At 46.7% G+C, this 18,046-nt stretch overlaps 1 protein-coding gene across 1 annotated transcript in view; it reads right to left on the bottom strand.

Annotated features, from left to right (window-relative positions):
* PARP14 (poly(ADP-ribose) polymerase family member 14) overlaps positions 1 to 18,046 on the bottom strand; it is a 924,447-nt gene that overhangs the window by 751,256 nt on the left and 155,145 nt on the right. Inside the window, exons 5-6 of the mRNA XM_085647500.1 lie at positions 3,404 to 3,679; positions 2,220 to 2,456 (exon numbers count right to left, since the gene is read on the bottom strand). Of these exons, the coding sequence (XP_085503626.1) occupies positions 2,220 to 2,456; positions 3,404 to 3,679 (513 nt within the window). The remainder of the gene's footprint in view (positions 1 to 2,219; positions 2,457 to 3,403; positions 3,680 to 18,046) is intronic.

Genomic DNA, 18,046 nt, shown 5'->3' with positions numbered 1-18,046 from the left:
CGACGTCCGGAATCGAGTCGATGAAATCTATGTCGAATGGAGGTGCTTCGGTATCGTTGTAGTTAGTTTTTGCGCTTCAAAAACCTTGTAAATAGAGGTTTTCAGCCGCAGCGGAAAAGTTACATCCGAACCCAGTGGCGGAAAAAAACAATCTGAGGATGGAGTTGATGCCCATGCGCACTGTAGTCCAAGGGAGGAGTCACCTATCTCGTGACCAAAGACTTCTTCCGAAGACAACAACAACCTGCAAGCATCCGAGCCCAACACCAGATGGCGATCTACTATCCTAAGTGTGTGATCAGCAGCTCATATGCCTCGAACATAGTGTTTTGCGCTCACAATGCATAGGTAACTATGCTCACTACAGTCTCCACATTAGTGTTGGTAAAAGCAATATCATGCGTATAAACTATTTAAACTGTGCAAAAGTTCTGTTATTAAACCACTTTCAGTCTGAACGTCATTATCCTGCAGCCCAGGATCATCTTTGATTTCTCTGAGACGTGCACTCCATTACCCATGAGAGTGCCATTGTCTTGGGCCAATGGTTGTGATGGTTTTCTATTCACACCTTGTGATTGCACCGTTCGACAGGACTCCCTCCTCCCAGTCCTTTCGTGTCTAGAGAACTTTGTCCTAGACTTCCCAGTTCCCAACCTACAAGCCCCCAAATTATTCCAGTGTTCATGCCACTCCCAGACTTCTGCCGACTCTGTGAAGAAGTGAGTCTTATCCTCTGATTTTAAGTGCAAGTCAAATATATAAAACAAAACAAGACTTCAGTCCATCAAGTCAGCACATCAGCATAAAGAGCACAATTGACATTTAATCAATTCCCATTTCCAGGCTGTGATAGGCTCACCATCTGCCCCAAATCTTCTTGTGTTTCCGAGAGCTCCGGAATCAGAACAACTGCACACATAAAACAGGACAAACTCAATTACAGGGGTCTAGAACTTAACCTGTATTTTTAGAGCACAATATTATCTCCAAAGAAGTCTCTAAGCACCACTGTCAGACAACATGCATTTCTTTCCCAAATCAATGGTATTTTTTTTTTTTTACCTAGGTTTAATGAAGGGCAATGTGAATCCACCCGGTTTTGAGCCTGTGACCCTGGGGTGTAGCTGGAATGGATGCATCACTCCATCAAACCCGAAGAAGGCAAATAAGGGAAGATACGGCCACGCAGGTACAGAGAAGGTCAGGACAGTGCAAGCTCAACACAGCAAAGAATCTCTGCAGCTTCATGACCATTATATTTTAATTAGAACGATTTATTTTGATGCGACAATCTCAGCAGCAAAGACCTTCTGGATTTCATTGATCAGACCTCATCACTGTATAATGAGCTGGGGCTGCCCTCCACAATAAACAGCTCAGATTTCCTTCATCTGATCAGTCACAGAAGCAAAGATTCTCCAGTAATCCAAAACTTATCTCAAGCCTTATTGGCAGGTGACCATCTGCAAAGGTTTTGTTCCCAGTAAATGCATACTCTCAATTGGTGTGCAGTGGTGTTCAAATAAAATATGAGTTACTGGCTCAAGTATGACAGTACGTATCCCACTTTGAAAGCACAGGCAAAAAAAGGAAGCCTGGGTCAACCAAAGTCTAGCTGTGTTTAAAACTTTCTCTAGTCCTGATGAAGTGCATCTAATGAGTTTGACCTGCTTTTGCAGGTTTTCAGGCAGGTAGAAATCCCAGGTCCGTCCTATTTGAACTCAAAGATCAAAATGCATACTGAACTCAAACTAGTTAAGCCCAAACTTCACACTGATTGACACCAGCCAGAAACACAGGAGTAAGCCATGCCAGACAGACCAGGGGACGGAAGGAGTTTTGCCAGCACAGTGAAATCCTATACCTGACAATGGAAATGATGATTAGTCCTCCGCTCACCCATTAGCTGTCAATCTTGTGATTTCTTGCACATGGTGTCCCAATGAACACCCTATATTTATGAGGAATATTAAGGGACTTCAATGAAGTGTGTTTTTAGAATTCTACCGCCTTGCACACTCTGATACTAGAATAAGATGTTTACATCTGAAGCAGATCATAGCAGATTCTCACTGCATAATATAGATCAGTTGTTTAGCAATGTGTCACAATCCTAAGGTTGCACATTTAATCCAGAGGAATAAAATTATACATTTTGGAATAACTCCACTAAACCATACACAAGTGCACAAAAACCATATAGTGACTGGTCTTACCTTTTTGATCAAAAAACGTAACAATCGCTGAATCTTCCTCAGGTATAGATTGCACATCTGCCACCCTTCCACCACCATGCTTCGAACTTTCAAAGTAGATACTGAGGAACTCTGTGCACACATCAGGTGGTAGATCTTCGACCTTGATGCTCTTTGTACATTCAAGGAGTCGTGCAGTGATGCCATGACTCTTTACCCTGGCACTCTGGGTGCACATCTGCATAAAGCCCATCGCACCTATCGCAGTAAACAAAATTACTGTCATTGTTATAATACTGTTTTTCTCTTTTTCAATGTCCAACAAAGCATTAAGCAGGCAGTTATCAGTAGCCTTTGATATGAACTTACTATTATCATCTACATCCATCTCACTTTCTTAACCCAGTTTAGATTTACAAATGCGACTGCATAACACTCTACCAAAAAAGAAACAGCCCTTCATATGAAAGAGAATTAACTAATCCCCTATCATAGCTGGTAAATCCATGGAAGACACCTATAAGTTCTATGACATGCTATAGGTTAAAAGATTTACACAGGCGTTCATGCAGGCACAGAAAAAACACTTGTCAATTCATGAGTTTTACATTCTTAGAATACGGAATTCACTGCCTTAATCCATTTTTCAGCATCTCTATGTAATAACCCAAGCTTAAACCTGGGATCTACTACAAAATTAGGCCTTTTGATTTTAGTTTCAATTACTAACTCACTTCTACTTATTTAATTAGCATCTGGATTTCTGGAGATGGAAAGAGCAAAAAATTGCTTTGACAAACCACATCAGAATTCATTTATTCAACTGTTTGTACACCAAATGAACTCTGTACAAATAAGCAGGTACTTGTCATTCTACAAATCTACTGAAAATTTCAGTTTGAGCCCGCCAGCCTAGATGGTTTGAAGAAGAAAAAGAAAGAAAAAAAACACGGGTTGCTCACAATTCAGGAACTTGGCCACCAAAACTTAAAACATGTTTGAATCTGGGCAACTACTGATCAAATCAGATCCCTTAAGTGTCATGAGGTCTTTCAGTTTCATACAGCTGATTAGGGCTGTCCATTGTTGCCATCAGTACCTGCTCTGCTTCTCAGCACCACAACATTAAGTTATATTTTCCGTCTCTGAAGAACATGATCTGGAGACTATGAACATGCAATGAAACACAGTTAGCATAAACTTACTCTCACTGGTTCCAAAAGTAACGACAGCCACTTTCTGTTCAGGAATATGTTCCAATTTGAAGTCCTTTTCATCCAAGCCACTTGTGTTTTCCACCAGCATGGTCAACATTTCACGATTCATGGTTTCTTTGAGGTTCTCCAGCACAACAGATGATGATGATGAAGGGGGTGCGGGAGTTGGAGCCTGCCCTTTGACAACACTAGGTCCTAGACAAGGCTGCACCTGAAGCAAGATGTTCTGTACAGAGTGACGACGACTTAAAACATTTTTGGCATCTGAATGAAGGGCATAAACAAAATAGGAGAGGTCATGTACAGCGCACACCCTGGATGGAAATTAATGATTCACAATCAGATATATAATATTAATGACAGGGTCAAGAGTCTCACAGATCCTTGAGTACATTTATAGTAATTTAATCAATTTAATGAGCTCCTTTTTTTCCAGAGTCTGCATGGAAAAGGACCCAGTATATGGAGAACATGTTGGTTGCATATGGAAGAAATAGATGGCAAAACCTACACATCCCAAGTAGATTTTGCATCAGAAAGCTCACAAATTTATGCCATCAACTAAAATAAGTAATGTTTGCCAAACATGGCATCAGAAACTGACCTGACTGTCACTGGTTCCTGCGCCCATAGCTCCTCAACTCATAATGCTACTCGCACATGTTATCAATAGATCGTGGCCTGAAGGTTAACATATGTGCCCTGTATATGTCTTTGTTTATATGTGTAGGACTATGCAAGGATAAGCCTTGCATATGTCTGTAGTGGTTCAGACAGGCCCCCATCTTCAATTCAAGCAAACCGTTATAATCTCTCTAGTGCCACGTCCACACATTATGCAACGGATCACAGCTTAGTACCTCTGGGTGGGGTAGGAGGGGTCCTATCTAATTTAATGATTCGGAGGTACGATTTGTACTGGACCACCCTTACTTTCCAAACAGCCCTCTAGGGACAGATGTACAACCATTTTTAGCAGTCGAAAACAGAAAATCAGGCTGAAACCGCTAAAAAGGGTTGTAGCAATTACAACCCCTATTTTGCGAATTGGTAACCTATTATAGACTCACAAAATAGGGTTTGTGTGTCGCTATTAGGAAGGTGTGCCCGAAGGGCGTCCCTTCAAAAGCGCAAGTCGCAGGGGGGTGTATGATTGTTTTGCGACCGCAAAACAATTACAGTTTACCACCTACTTCGAGTAGGTGGTAAGTCAGTCACAAAAAGTAAGGGGTCCCCAGGGGACCCCTTCCCCTTTGTGTTTGGCAGCGAAAGGAAAATGCTACTTACCAGTATGCATCTGTTCTTGGCATGTAGAGCTGCAGATCCACACATTGAGCATAGATCGCCATCTGGTGTTGGGCCCTGATATGTGCACTTGTTTTTGTCTTGGAAAAGTCTTTGGAAGTCACGGGATAGGGGACTTCTCCTTTGGATCATAGTGCGCATGGGCATCGGCTCCATCCTCAGATTGTTTTTTGCCAGCAGGGAAATGATGGAGCTTTGTAAGAAAGAGAAAAGATGCCCATGTATGCTGTATATAAATAAGATAATACTGGAACAGATAAAGGTAGCTGGGGAGGCGTGTGTGGATCTGCAGCTCTATATGCCAAGAACAGATGCATACTGGTAAGTAGCATTTTCCGTTCGAGGCATACGAGCTGCAGATCACACACTGAGCATAGATTGTATAGCAGTATCAGCTTCTTGCCGCGACCACCAGTATCTGTTGCAGTAGTTTGAAATGGTCTTTTGAGTACAGGCTGGCCCACACTAGATTGTTGTTTTATTTGCACATCTACACAATAGTGTTTTGTGAATGTGTGCGGTGTAGACCATGTGGCTACTTAGCAGAGGTCATCTAGGGGAATGCTCCCTAAAAATGCCATTAAAGCCCCTATCTTTCGGGTAGAGTGGGCTTTAGGAGGAACAGATAAGGTGAGTTCAACTTTGTGATAGCAAATATATATGCATTTGACATTCCACCTTGCTATGCCAGATTTGAATATGGGGATGCCTTTATGTGGTGGTGAGAAGGACACAAAAAGTTGTTTGGTCTTACGAAAAGGTTTTGTTCTTTCAATGTAATAATGAATATGCTACTTACCAGTATGCATCTGTTCTTGGCATGTAGGGCTGCTGACATTCATATCTGTGCATAGATCGCCGCCTAGTGTTGGGTCCGGATGTTTGCACGTTGTTGTCCTGGAAGAGTCTTCGAAGTATCCTTGGATAGGTGACTCCTCCCCTGGACTACAGTGCGCATGGGCATCCTCTCCATCCTCAGATTGTTTTTCGCCATTGTGGCAGTGATGGAGTAGATACAGAAAGTGATGACCATGCTATACAGTAATTCTGAGAGCTGCAGCTGCTACAGGCGCCGGGGAGGAGGGAGGGCGATATGAATGTCAGCAGCCCTACATGCCAAGAACAGATGCATACTGGTAAGTAGCATATTCAGTTCGAGGCATGTGGGCTGCTGAATTCATATCTGTGCATAGAATACATAGCAGTGCCCTCTATTAGCGGCGGCTACCAGTGCCAGCTGCAGCGGTCTGAAAAAGTGTTTTGAGAACAGCCTGTCCTACAGCTGCCTGCTGTTTTGACTGCACGTCTACACAATAGTGTTTTGTAAATGTGTGTGTAGTGGACCATGTGGCTGCTCTGCAGATATCATGCAGGGGAATATTTCCTAGAAAAGCCATGGAAGCCCCCAACTTGCGTGTTGAGTGGGCTCGTGGTGGAATAGTTAATGTGCGTTTTGCCTTTTGATAACAGATTTGAATACACTTAACTATCCATCTGGCTATCCCTGCTTTGGAGATGGCGTTACCCTTGTGGTGCGGGGCAAAGGCAACGAACAGTTGTTTTGTCTTCCTGAAGGGTTTAGTCCTGTCGATGTAGTACATGAGGGCCCTCCGTACATCTAGTGTATGTAGTGCCCTTTCTGCGACAGTTTGTGGGTTTTGGAAGAAAACGGGCAGTTCAATAGTTTGATTCATGTGGAACTGCGATATTACTTTGGGCATGAATTTGGGGTTGGTACGTAGTACGACCCTGTTGGCGTGAACCTGTATGAATGGCTCTTGAACGGTTAGTGCCTGGAGTTCACTAACTCTTCTTAAGGAAGTGATCGCTACCAGGAAGGCTACTTTCCAGGTAAGGAATTGAATCTCACATGAGTGTAGAGGTTCAAAGGGTGGACCCATCAGGCGTGTGAGGACCAAGTTGAGGTTCCACATTGGAGCCGGTGGGTGGCTTGGTGGAATGACTCGTTTGAGTCCCTCCAAGAATGCTTTGATGGCAGGCACTCTGAATAGTGAGAGGTGCTGCCTGGTTTGCAGATAGGCTGATATTGCTGTCAAATGGACACGTATAGAGGTGTACGCCAGATTGCATCGGTATAGGAGATGAGACAACTGTGGAGAGTGTGTTCCTCCCTGCTTCTGTATGTAGTACATTGCGGTCATGTTGTCCGTCCGGATCAACACGACCTTGTTGCATAGATGTACTTTGAATGCCTTCATGGCCAGGAAGATTGCCATCAGTTCCAGAAGGTTGATGTGCATCTTCTTTTGTTGTGTCGTCCATAGGCCCTGCACTGTGTAGTGGAGTACATGAGCTCCCCATCCCTGGAGAGACGCGTCCGCTGTCAGTACTATCTGTGGGACAGGCTCTTGGAATGGTCGGCCCTTGCAAAGGTTTTGTGGATTCCACCAATGCAGAGAGTTGTATGCCCGACCGCTCACCAACACTAGGTCTTTCAACTGTCCTTGAGCCTGATTCCACTGACGTGCTAGGCACTCCTGAAGCGGGCGCATATGTAATCTCGCGTGCGGGACTATGAAGATGCAGGAGGCCATCATGCCTATCAACTGCATAAACACTCGCGCTGGAAGTGAGTGATTGGGTTTGAACTTGGAGATCAGCAGTTGTATGCTGTTGATCCTCACTAAATTTGGCTGAGCTGTGGCCGCCAGAGTGTCTATGGTCGCACCTAGGTACTGTTGTACGTGTGCGGGCTGGAGATGGGACTTTGGGTAATTTAGTGAGAATCCCAGACTGTGGAGGAGGTGAATGGTGCGGGACATGTGGCTGGCACATTGCTGGGCTGACTTCGCTTGAACGAGCCAGTCGTCTAGGTAGGGGTAGAATGGTATATGCTGCCTCCGTAGATGTGCTGCCACTGTAGCTAGGCACTTCGTGAAAACCCTGGGCGCTGTTGTCACGCCGAAGGGAAGGACTTTGAATTGATAGTGCTGCCCCTGAACAGTAAACCTGAGGTATTTTTTGTGTGAGGGGTGGATGGGTATGTGGAAATACGCATCCTTGAGGTCCAGTGTGGCTAGGAAGTCTCCCTGCTTGAGAAGCGGAAGGACTTGCTGTAGAGTGAGCATGTGAAAGTGCTCTGAAAGAATGTACTGGTTCAGGGGTCTCAGGTCTAATATAGGTCTGAGTGACCCGTCCTTTTTTGGAATTAGGAAGTAGAGGGAGTACACCCCCGTACCCTGCTCGTGGATGGGTACGACCTCTATAGCGCCTTTTAGAAGCATACTTTGCACCTCTTTCTGTAAGAGCGTTAAGTGCTCTGAGGACATAGGACGGTTTCTTGGTGGTATAGTGGGTGGAGTGGAGGTTAACTCCAGACAGTAACCGTATTTTACAATATCTTTGACCCACCTGTCCGTGGTGATGGAGTTCCACGTGGACAGGAACCTTTGTAGCCTTCCCCCGACAGGTGTTATGTGGTCGGGAGGAAGGGAGAGGGCGTCACTGCTTGTTCTTGGGGGAGGACCTGGTGTTGCCGTAGCCGCGTCCTCTGCCCTTTGTACTGGAGCCACGATATCCACCCCGGGTGTTTTTATCGTAGGTGGTCTGTGTATTGCCTTTGTTATATGTTTGTTGTGACCCCTGTCCTCTACCTGCTCCCTTGTTTCCGGGGCGACGAAAGGAGCCGCTCCGAAAGGACTGAGTTTGGAGAGCGCCCATGGACTTTGCAGTGTCCGTGTCCTTTTTTATCTTTTCAAGGGTGGTGTCAACCTCTGGCCCGAATAGATAGTCGGGGTTGACAGGCTGGTTGAGTATATTGTTTTGTACCTCAGGCTTGAATCCTGAGATTCGTAACCAGGCATGTCGTCGCAGCATGACGCTTGTGTTTATGGCCCTGGCAGCCGTGTCTGCAGCATCTAGTGCACACTTGATGGAAGCATTCGTGAGTAGCTGTCCTTCTCTGATGAGCATTTCTGCGCCTTCCTTGAACTGGTCAGGGAGATGTTGGAATATTTGCTCGAGTGTGTCATAGTGCGCTCTATCATAGCGAGCAAGGAGCGCTTGAGTGTTGGCTATGCGCCATATGTTGGCTGCTTGGGCGGCAACTCTCTTGCCAGAGGTCTCTAACACCTTGGACACTTTGTCCGGGGGAGGAGCGTCACCTGTCGTTTGCGAGTGTGCCCTCTTGCGAGCATTCGCTACGACAATGGAGTCTAATGGTAATTGTCCTCTGATGTAAGTAGGGTCCCCAGGTGCTGATCGGTATTTCTTATCAATCCTGGGGTTTATCACTCGTGCCCTGGTGGGTTCCTTGAAAATGTCCTTGGCTGGTTTGAGGACTCCTTTCAACATGGGCAGAGTCTTTACATGCCGTTCTGAGGATGCGAAAGTGTCCATAAGAAAGTCATCTTCGACGGTGTCAGAGTGAAGCTGCACCCCATGGTTATTGGCAGCACGTTCAATAAGAGCGTTGAAGGCTGCAGTATCCTCTGTGGGAGATGTTTTTGCCCCATAGAGTTGTGGGTCCTGTGTATCGAGAGGTGCACCTGGGTCTACCGGGTCGCCCCAAGTGTGATCAGGGTCCTGCTGGTCATCAGGGTCTGTGTCTCCATGGTAGGGGACTTGGTCATCCATGTAATCCTCTAACGCATCCGTGTCGGAACGTGTGGGGGAGAATAGTTGTGGATCCTGGTAGGATGAGTGGAAAGGTTCATAAAGGAGAGGTTCTGATTCTACAGGCAGCTTCCTTTTTAGTGGGATCCTGAAAGGGTCCAACGGTGGTTCCGAAGTTATCCTTCGCTCGTGGAGAATCATCCTGCCAGTGTTGGCGTCGATGACACGTGACGGAGACGTCTCAGCAGGTGTAATTGTAGTCTGGGTGACCCGCGTCCTGAGTTGGAACATTTTCGGGATTATAGACGGAGGCAAGCCAAAGGTAATGTTGGCTGGCACCGAAGAGGCTGCCGGAGCTTCGATCGGACCGGAACCCGACGGGTCCTGGAGGGCAGCCTTGGTTTTGCTGCTTTGTGTCGCACCAGGTCGTCCTTGGAGCGCCTTTGAAGCTTTGGCACCGACCAGGTTCGTAGAGGCGGCCGTGGACTTTTTCGGCGCCGGTGTTTCATCGAGTCGAGGTGCGGAGACGACCGTCGACGTCTTCGATGCGTGAGGCTTTGGTGTCGTCGAGGGAGCGATGCGAGGCGCAGCAGGCGGCGCAGCCCTCGGTGTCAGTGGCGTCGGTGCCGGGAGCCGAGTAGGTTTGTCGGCGCCGAAGGCCTTTTTCCGTTTATCGACTCCGACGTCGCCCGCTTCAAGTTCGGCACCGAAGTCTCTCTTGGTGCGGTCGGTGTCGACGCGACGCGCTGGCGTCGAAGGCGTGGAAGGCCTCGATCCGATCAGCGCCACTTTCGGTTTCGTTGGAACCGGAGCAGCTTTCGGTTTCGGTTTTATGGAAGGGAAACCAGCTGGTTTAAGCGGTAATGGCTGCCGCTGGGTGTCCGAGGCCGGGCCCGAGGGCGGGGCCGAAGAACTGCGGGATGGGTCTCAGGTAAGGCCCGAAGGCGATCCCTCGACCGGAGCCATAGGCCGTGGAACTGGGCCTTCTTCGGTGTGAACAGGTAGGCCTTGTTCATCATTGGAGCTACTCTCTTCGGCCCCTAAGGCCTCCTCGTCGTCTCCTACCTCGGTGTCGTCTTCACCTCTGTGGAAGAGTGATTCGTCGACTTCGTCCGATCCGGATCCGTGTTCGGAAACGGGACTGGAGGGTAAGACTTCCAATACTTCGACGTCTTCGGCCTCGTTGAAGATGTCTGCTGGGGCCGGTGCCGCGTGCTGCGCCTCGAGTCTCGCCGCTCGTCGATTCCGTAGAGTCTTTTTTGAACGGAACCGGGCACAGGCCATGCATGTCGATTCGTCGTGGTCCGGCGAAAGGCATTTGTTGCACACCGGATGGACGTCGATGTGTGGGTACTTCGCATTGCATACCGGACACCTCTTGAATGGCGTCCTCGATTCCATCGTCGAAGTATTCGATGAACAGGTAAATGCGAAAAAAGTCGGTGCTGAAAGTTAGTAAACTAACAAGGTTGTATCGAAAACCGATCGATAAACAGTACCGACGCGAACTAAAGGCCTTTTGGCCTCGACAAAATATTTTCCTAACTTGAGCTAAGATAGCACATCCGAACCCAATGGCGGAAAAAAACAATCTGAGGATGGAGAGGATGCCCATGCGCACTGTAGTCCAGGGGAGGAGTCACCTATCCAAGGATACTTCGAAGACTCTTCCAGGACAACAACGTGCAAACATCCGGACCCAACACTAGGCGGCGATCTATGCACAGATATGAATTCAGCAGCCCACATGCCTCGAACAGCAGTGCTCTTGTAACATCTAGAGCTCTTTCTACAACTGTCTGTGGTTGCGAGAAGAATACGGGCAACTCCACAGACTGGTTGAGGTGGAAGGGAGAAATAATTTTAGGGAGAAATTTTGGATTGGTTCTGAGAACAACTTTATTATGATGGAGTTGTAAGAACGGTTCTTGAATAGTTAGTGCTTGTAGCTCACTGACCCTTCTAAGGGAAGTAATGGCTACTAGGAAAGCAACTTTCCATGTTAGAAACTGTAGTTCGCATTTGTGCAGAGGTTCAAAAGCAGGACCCATTAGTCTTGTCAGGACAATGTTTAAGTTCCACACAGGGGAGGGGGGTACCCTGGGGGGAATTATTCTTTTGAGACCTTCCATAAATGCTTTGATGGCAGGTGTCCTGAAGACTGATAAGTGTTGTCTATTTTGTAAATAGGCTGCTATGGCAGCGAGGTGTAATCTAATAGATGTATAGGCTAACTTACACCTTTGGAGATGCAGTAGGTAACCTATGATGTGTTGAACTGACACATCTAAAGGATTGGTGGTGTTATTGCGGCAATATATCACAAATCTTTTATACTTAGCTGCATAGCAGGCTCTAGTGGTGGGACGTCTAGCTTCTTTGATAACGCTCATACAGTCAGGGGGAAGGTTAAGGTTACCGAACTCAAAGACCTCAGGAGCCAGATCGCTAGGTTGAGCTGTGCTGGATCCGGGTGTCTGATCTCTCCATGGTTCTGGGTTAAGAGGTATGGGGAGAAGAGTAGTTTTTGGTGCGGGACTAGACAGTTCCAGTAATGTGGTGAACCACGGTTGTCTGGCCCATGTTGGAGCAACTAGGATGAGGGTTAGTGAATGTTGCTGCAGTTTGCGCACTACCAGTGGGATGAGTGGGAGAGGCGGAAAAGCGTGCGCAAATCTGCCTGACCAATTCATCCATATCGCATTTCCTTTGGACTCCAGGGACATGTTGGGCTAGGAGAAAAATGTTGAGGAATAGCCCATCTCCAAATGCTTTGCGCTAGTTGGGAGAGCTGTAGGGAATGTGTCCCGCCCTGTTTCTGTATGTAGTACATAGCTGTCATGTTGTCGGTGCGGACTAGGACAGCTTTGCCTGATATTTGCTTTTGGAATGCCTTTAGGGCCAGAAAAATTGCTAGTAACTCCAGGTGATTGATGTGGAGTAACTTTTGTTGTGGAGTTCACGTACCCTGCATGGTGTGATGTAATAGGTGAGCACCCCAGCCGGAGAGCGATGCGTCCGCCGTTAACACAATCTGTGGAACCGGCTCGAGGAACGGTCGCCCTATGGAAAGATTTTTGGTGTTCCACCACTGCAGAGAGCGATAAGTGCGGCCGTCCAACAACACCAGATCTGTTAGCTGAACTTGAGCTTGGTTCCACTGACGTGCTAAGCACTCCTGCAGAGGACGCATTTGGAGTCTTGTGTGAGGTACTATGAATATGCAAGAGGCCATCATCCCTATGAGCTGCATGAACACTTGAGCAGGAAGAGAGTGTTGCCGCTGAAATGTTGTTAGGAGTTTCTGCATGCTTGCTATCCTGGCCGGACTGGGGTATGCAAGTGCTTTTGAGGTGTCTATTGTGGCACCGAGGTACTGTTGTATGTGGGACGGTTGTAGATGAGACTTTGCGTGGTTTACTGTGAACCCTAAGTCATGGAGTAGCTGGATTGTTGCGTGAGTGTGACGTACACACTGATTGTATGAGTTGGCATTTATGAGCCAATCGTCCAAATATGGGAAGACGTGAATGTGTTGTCTTCTCAGGTGAGCTACAACTACCGCCAGACACTTGGTGAATACTCTGGGTGCTGTGGTGACTCCAAAAGGGAGTACCTTGAATTGGTAGTGCTGGCCTTCCACTACAAACCTGAGATATTTTCTGTGAGAGGTGTTAATGGGAATATGAAAGTAGGCGTCCTTGAGATTTAGAGTGGCAAGGAAGTCGCCTTGGGACAGGAGAGGAAGGACTAGTTGAAGCGTGACCATGTGAAAGTGGTCTGAGTGTATGTAGAGATTTAGGGGTCTGAGGTCTAGGATAGGTCTCAGAGATCAGTCCTTCTTTGGGATGAGGAAACACAGGGAGTAAACTCCTGTGTTTTGCTGATGCAGGGGGACTGGTTCTATTGCACGTTTTTGTAGGAGGGAGATTACCTCCTGCTTTAGAAGTGATACATGTTCTAATGACATTGGGTGCTGTCTGGGTGGTATGGTTGGGGGAGTGGAGGTGTGTTCCAGACAGTGACCTGTTTGAACGATTTGCCTCACCCACCGGTCTGTGGTGATGGTGTTCCAGACAGGAAGGAACTTTAGTAATCTTCCCCCGACAGGTGTAGGATGGTCCGGGGTGAGCATAGGGGAGTCACTGGGTAAGGGTGGAGGCACAGCGGGTGTTGTTAGTTCTGCCTCTACCTTTGTTATTATTGCCTCTGTAGCCTCTTTTCTGATAACCCTTGGTGAATGTGGTTTGGGTGGGAGTCTTGTAAGTCGTGGAGGGGTTGTCTGAGGAATAGCCTCTGGAGTTGCCTCTGTAAGAGGAGCGACGAAAGGAGCGCCTGGGAGCTTGCGATTGCAAGGCTCCCATTGATTTAGCTGTGTCAGTGTCTTTTTTCATCTTCGAGAGATGAATCCACGGTAGGTCCGAACAAGTGTTCATGGTTAAATGGCCGATTGAGACTGGAAGTTTGTACTTCAGGTTTAAAACCGGAAATGCGTAGCCAAGTGTGTCTACACAGGAGGACACTTGTGTTTATGGCTCGGGAGGCAGTGTCTGCCACGTCTAGAGCGCAGCGAATAGAGGTGTTAGTGAAGAGCTTACCCTCTTGTAGGAGGTTGTTAGCCCTGTTTTTATATTTGTCAGGCAGCTGTTGCAATAGGGTCTCTAATTGGTCGTAGTGCGCCCTTTCATACCTAGCTAACAAGGCTTGAGTGTTGGTGATACGCCACATGTTAGCTGCTTGAGATGCTGTGCGTTTACCGGAAGCGTCCAAGAGTTTGGACTCCTTGTCGGGAGGTGGAGCATCCCCTGACGTTTGAGTTAGCCCTTTTCCTGGCGTTGGAGACTACTAACAAATCCAACCGAATGTGGCCTTTAATGTATGCTGGGTCTGCTGGGGCGGATTTATATTTCTTTTCTATCCTTGGGTTGATAACCCTAGCCCTAACGGGGTCTTTAACCACTTCAGGTGCATGTTTAATTACCCCTTTCAGCATGGGTAGAATGGAGGTGGTCTTTTGTGAGATGTCAAAGGTATCCATTAAAAAATCCTAATCCACGGGGTCTGTGTGTAAGTCAACCCCGTGGTACTGTGCAGCTCTGAACGAGCGGATTGAAACCCATGGTATCCTCAGTAGGGGAAGGTCCAGAGGGATAGATGTCATCCTGTGGCATGTTAGGGACATCTGGTGTATTGTAATCGTCCCATGGGTCTGGGGTATGAGGTGGACTAGGTTCCCCTAGTGGCTCATCATCTGCACCCTCCCCTGTGTCATCAGAAGTGTCATCGTCCACTGGTGGAGGAGATGGTGTAGGATAGTGGTGTGGTGGAGGAGGAGGTGGAGGTAGAGGCGGAGAAGGGATCCTGAGAGGAGATGTGGCAATGTCCCTCTTTTTAGGTGCTGGAGTCTGTGTAGGCGAGTCCAGTGGTCTCTTTTTAGAACTGAGAATCAGTTAACCAGTCTTTGGATCTTTAAGAAGCGTCTTTTGGGTGGGATCTGGCATAAAAAGCTCTTCTGTGGGAGGCCTGATCTTCGGTGCCGATTTTTTCGGTTCCGAATGCTTGCGCGGCACCGACTGTAGAGCGGTTTTGTTTTCTTTGGGCTTGGAACAGTGAGGTTTTGAGGTGTCTGTAGGGGTCTGCGGAACCGGTTATTATTTCGGTTCCGAATGCTTTTTTTGCTCCGAAGTTTGAGAGTCTGTAGTCTTCAGTAGCGTTTTTTTGGTCGGTTCCGATGCTTTTTTTGGAGTCAAGGGATTGGTGCCGGTAGGTTTGGGTGCCGAGTGCGTCGATGCGGAGGCAGTAGTGGGCACCGCGGAGAAGTGTGGTGTCTTCTTTTTTGGTGCCAGAGTCTGAGTTTCGGTGCCGACGGAAGGTTGACTCGATCCCGAGTGGCCTGAAGGCTTTGTTGTTGGTTTCTTGGCCGGGCCCGGAGGCGGGGTGTGAGAAGTACTTTCTCGGTGTGCACCTGGGCCCGAAGGTGAAGGTGTGACCGAAGCTTTTTTCGGGGGGGGGGGGGGGGGGGTCGGTTTCGGGGTCGGGGTCGACGGCATGACTTACGGCCCGTTGCCCAGGAGTGATGTCTTAGATGTCGGAGTCTACTTCGGAGGCGCTGACGAGGCCTTCTTCGACCCGCTCCTGTTCTGGTACATCGACGCCCTCTTGGAAGATGTCGTCGGGAATGGAAGTCGACGAGCGAGCCATTCTTCTTCAAGCTAGATGATCCCGAATGGTCTTTTTGGAGCAGAAAGAGGCACAAGCTGGACAGTCTTTGGTCTCGTGCTCCGGTGAAAGGCAGAGGTTACACACCTCATGCAGATCTGTGTGGGGGAATTTCGACCCACATTGAGGACACTTCTTGAATGGAGTCCTTTCCATGAGCCAGATGTAGAGGCCCAGGTAGGCCCGAAGGCCTTTGTCGATGACCGGAATGGAGGACTTCGATGTTGGTGAGATGCGCGAGGATGGGAATTGCGATCGAAAACAGTACCGTAGAAAAAGGTGAAGGATTGCGCGTCGAAAGTGGGATCGGTAACGGTACAGAGCTGGAGCGCGATAAACACATCCGAGTCCGGTGGCGGAAATAAACAATCTGAGGATGGAGCCGATGCCCATGCGCACTATGATCCAAAGGAGGAGTCACCTATCCCATAACTTCCAAAGACTTTTCCAAGACAAAAACAAGTGCACATATCCGAACCCAACACCAGATGGCGATCTATGCTCAGTGTGTGATCTGCAGCTCATATGCCTCGAACATATTTTTTAAGAATAGGCAATGGTCCCATGGACCATTGTCTGCCCTGAAAAAATGAAAAGAAAACTTTTCATTTCTTTCTTTTAAACATATCCTGTTTTCCTTTAAGGAAAACGGGCTGCATTTAAAAAACAAATGTTGCTTTATTTATAAAGCAAACACAAACATGATGATCTGCTATACCCAGCAGGCCACCATCCCTGTGATTGTAGCCCATTCCCAATGGGTCGCAAATTGAGACCTGCCTCATGAAAATCGATGAGGCAAGTCAGTTGCAACCCCATTGGGATTCGCTAAATGTGTCTGACACATATTAGTACATTTGGTTTAGCAAGTTACAAATTACAAGTCACACAAAATTGCAATTTGGGACCCGCAGAACGGAATGGTCGTGCATCTGGCCCTTAGTTTCTTCAAAAGTCGCAGGAACTGTATTTCGTAAACCTTGTACCTGCTCACAATCATGCACACCGAATTCTTAGCGGTCAAGTTTCCGATTGGATTTTACAACACAACACCAGTGAGCGGTTGGTCGATGTGTAGGAGCCTTGTGGGCATAATCTCAACAAGCCAAGTGCACTTGGCTAATAATGGTCAGCCAAACCCAAGCACTCTGCATCTGATACAACGTGTGTACATTAAATATCAAACATCTCTACCAATCAGAGCATGCCAAATGTCGTCTTTATGCCTATATGTTTAATTTGAAAGTAGCAAAATATTTCTTCAAAGTCTTGCTCCAATTACTTCATTAGGATTTCCAATTAGATGTTAGTTCAAAAGAAACTTGTAACTTGTTCACAGGGTTGGTGGCCATTTTCAATTTCAGGCACAAAGTTTACTCCTTTATTAAGAACTGCAGACACCCAGATGAAGGAAGTTATGAGACACTTACATTTAACAAGCAAACTAATTGAGAGGTAAGCAATTTTCAGGCAAGTGTGAACAGATTCCCTAGCGCATGCCAACTTTTTAGAGCCCAGCTATGTGAGCAGAAGCTCCCAATGGCACTTCAACAACTACAATAAAAAACGCTCCAAGTACTTGATTTATGAAGATATATATATATATATATATATATATATATATATATATATATATATATATATATATATATATATATATATATGTGACGGAAATAAAAGCAAACAGCCTGCCATCAGGAATTAAGTATGGCAACCAGGAAGACTATGCAGCAGCCACTTTGGGTGTAGACCATTCGTTATCTATATAAAGACCCACTGCTGGTTGTTCTTGTTTCTCAGAGCAAATATCAGAGGGAGGAGGTCTGGGCAACCATTTAATATTTTCAGGATATCCACATGTGAAGATGTATCAACAATCAATCGAAATGGAAATATTTAATACTCATTGGTTACCTTGAAAATATGACATGGCTCCACCTCTCAACGACAAACGTTGGACACCCATCGTCAGGGATCTCCAGTTTGTTTCTGCAGTAAGAACTACTTCTGCTCAAGGAAAGTCCTCCCAAGTTACTAGCAAATTTGATCACTGTGAAATAGTGACGTTGTGTTAACATCACACTAACCAGGGCTATCAGTAGTGATCACCCAAGTATTCCAGATGAGGTTACCAACAGAAATACCACAAAATATGTATCAGTATTAAATGCCTCCACCCGACTAATGCAGCAACATTCAAATCATTACATGAACTGTGGCACAAAAAACAACCACAGGAAAAGGTTTCCCCAACTCAGCTTGAATGATCATTTAACTATACACTTTAAATGTGTTTTGGGATTGCAATCTTTTTCTGGTCGGCATGTCAATTTCTGAAAATACACGTTTCGTCCAAATACCACTTTCCATTTTGGGCAAACAAACGTGTTTTCCAGAAGAAAAACATTTACTGAAAACATAATTTTGGTCTTTAAAATATCAGTTTTCATTTTTAGGATATACACAGTCCTTTAACAGCTTGGAATGTTCATAAAGTGCTCATATGTAGAAATGCCTCATATGAACAGTCTT

This window comes from Triturus cristatus, chromosome 3_2 (assembly GCF_964204655.1).
Source record: "Triturus cristatus chromosome 3_2, aTriCri1.1, whole genome shotgun sequence".
NCBI lineage: Eukaryota > Metazoa > Chordata > Amphibia > Caudata > Salamandridae > Triturus > Triturus cristatus.
This window is presented reverse-complemented; position numbering and strand designations above follow the sequence as displayed.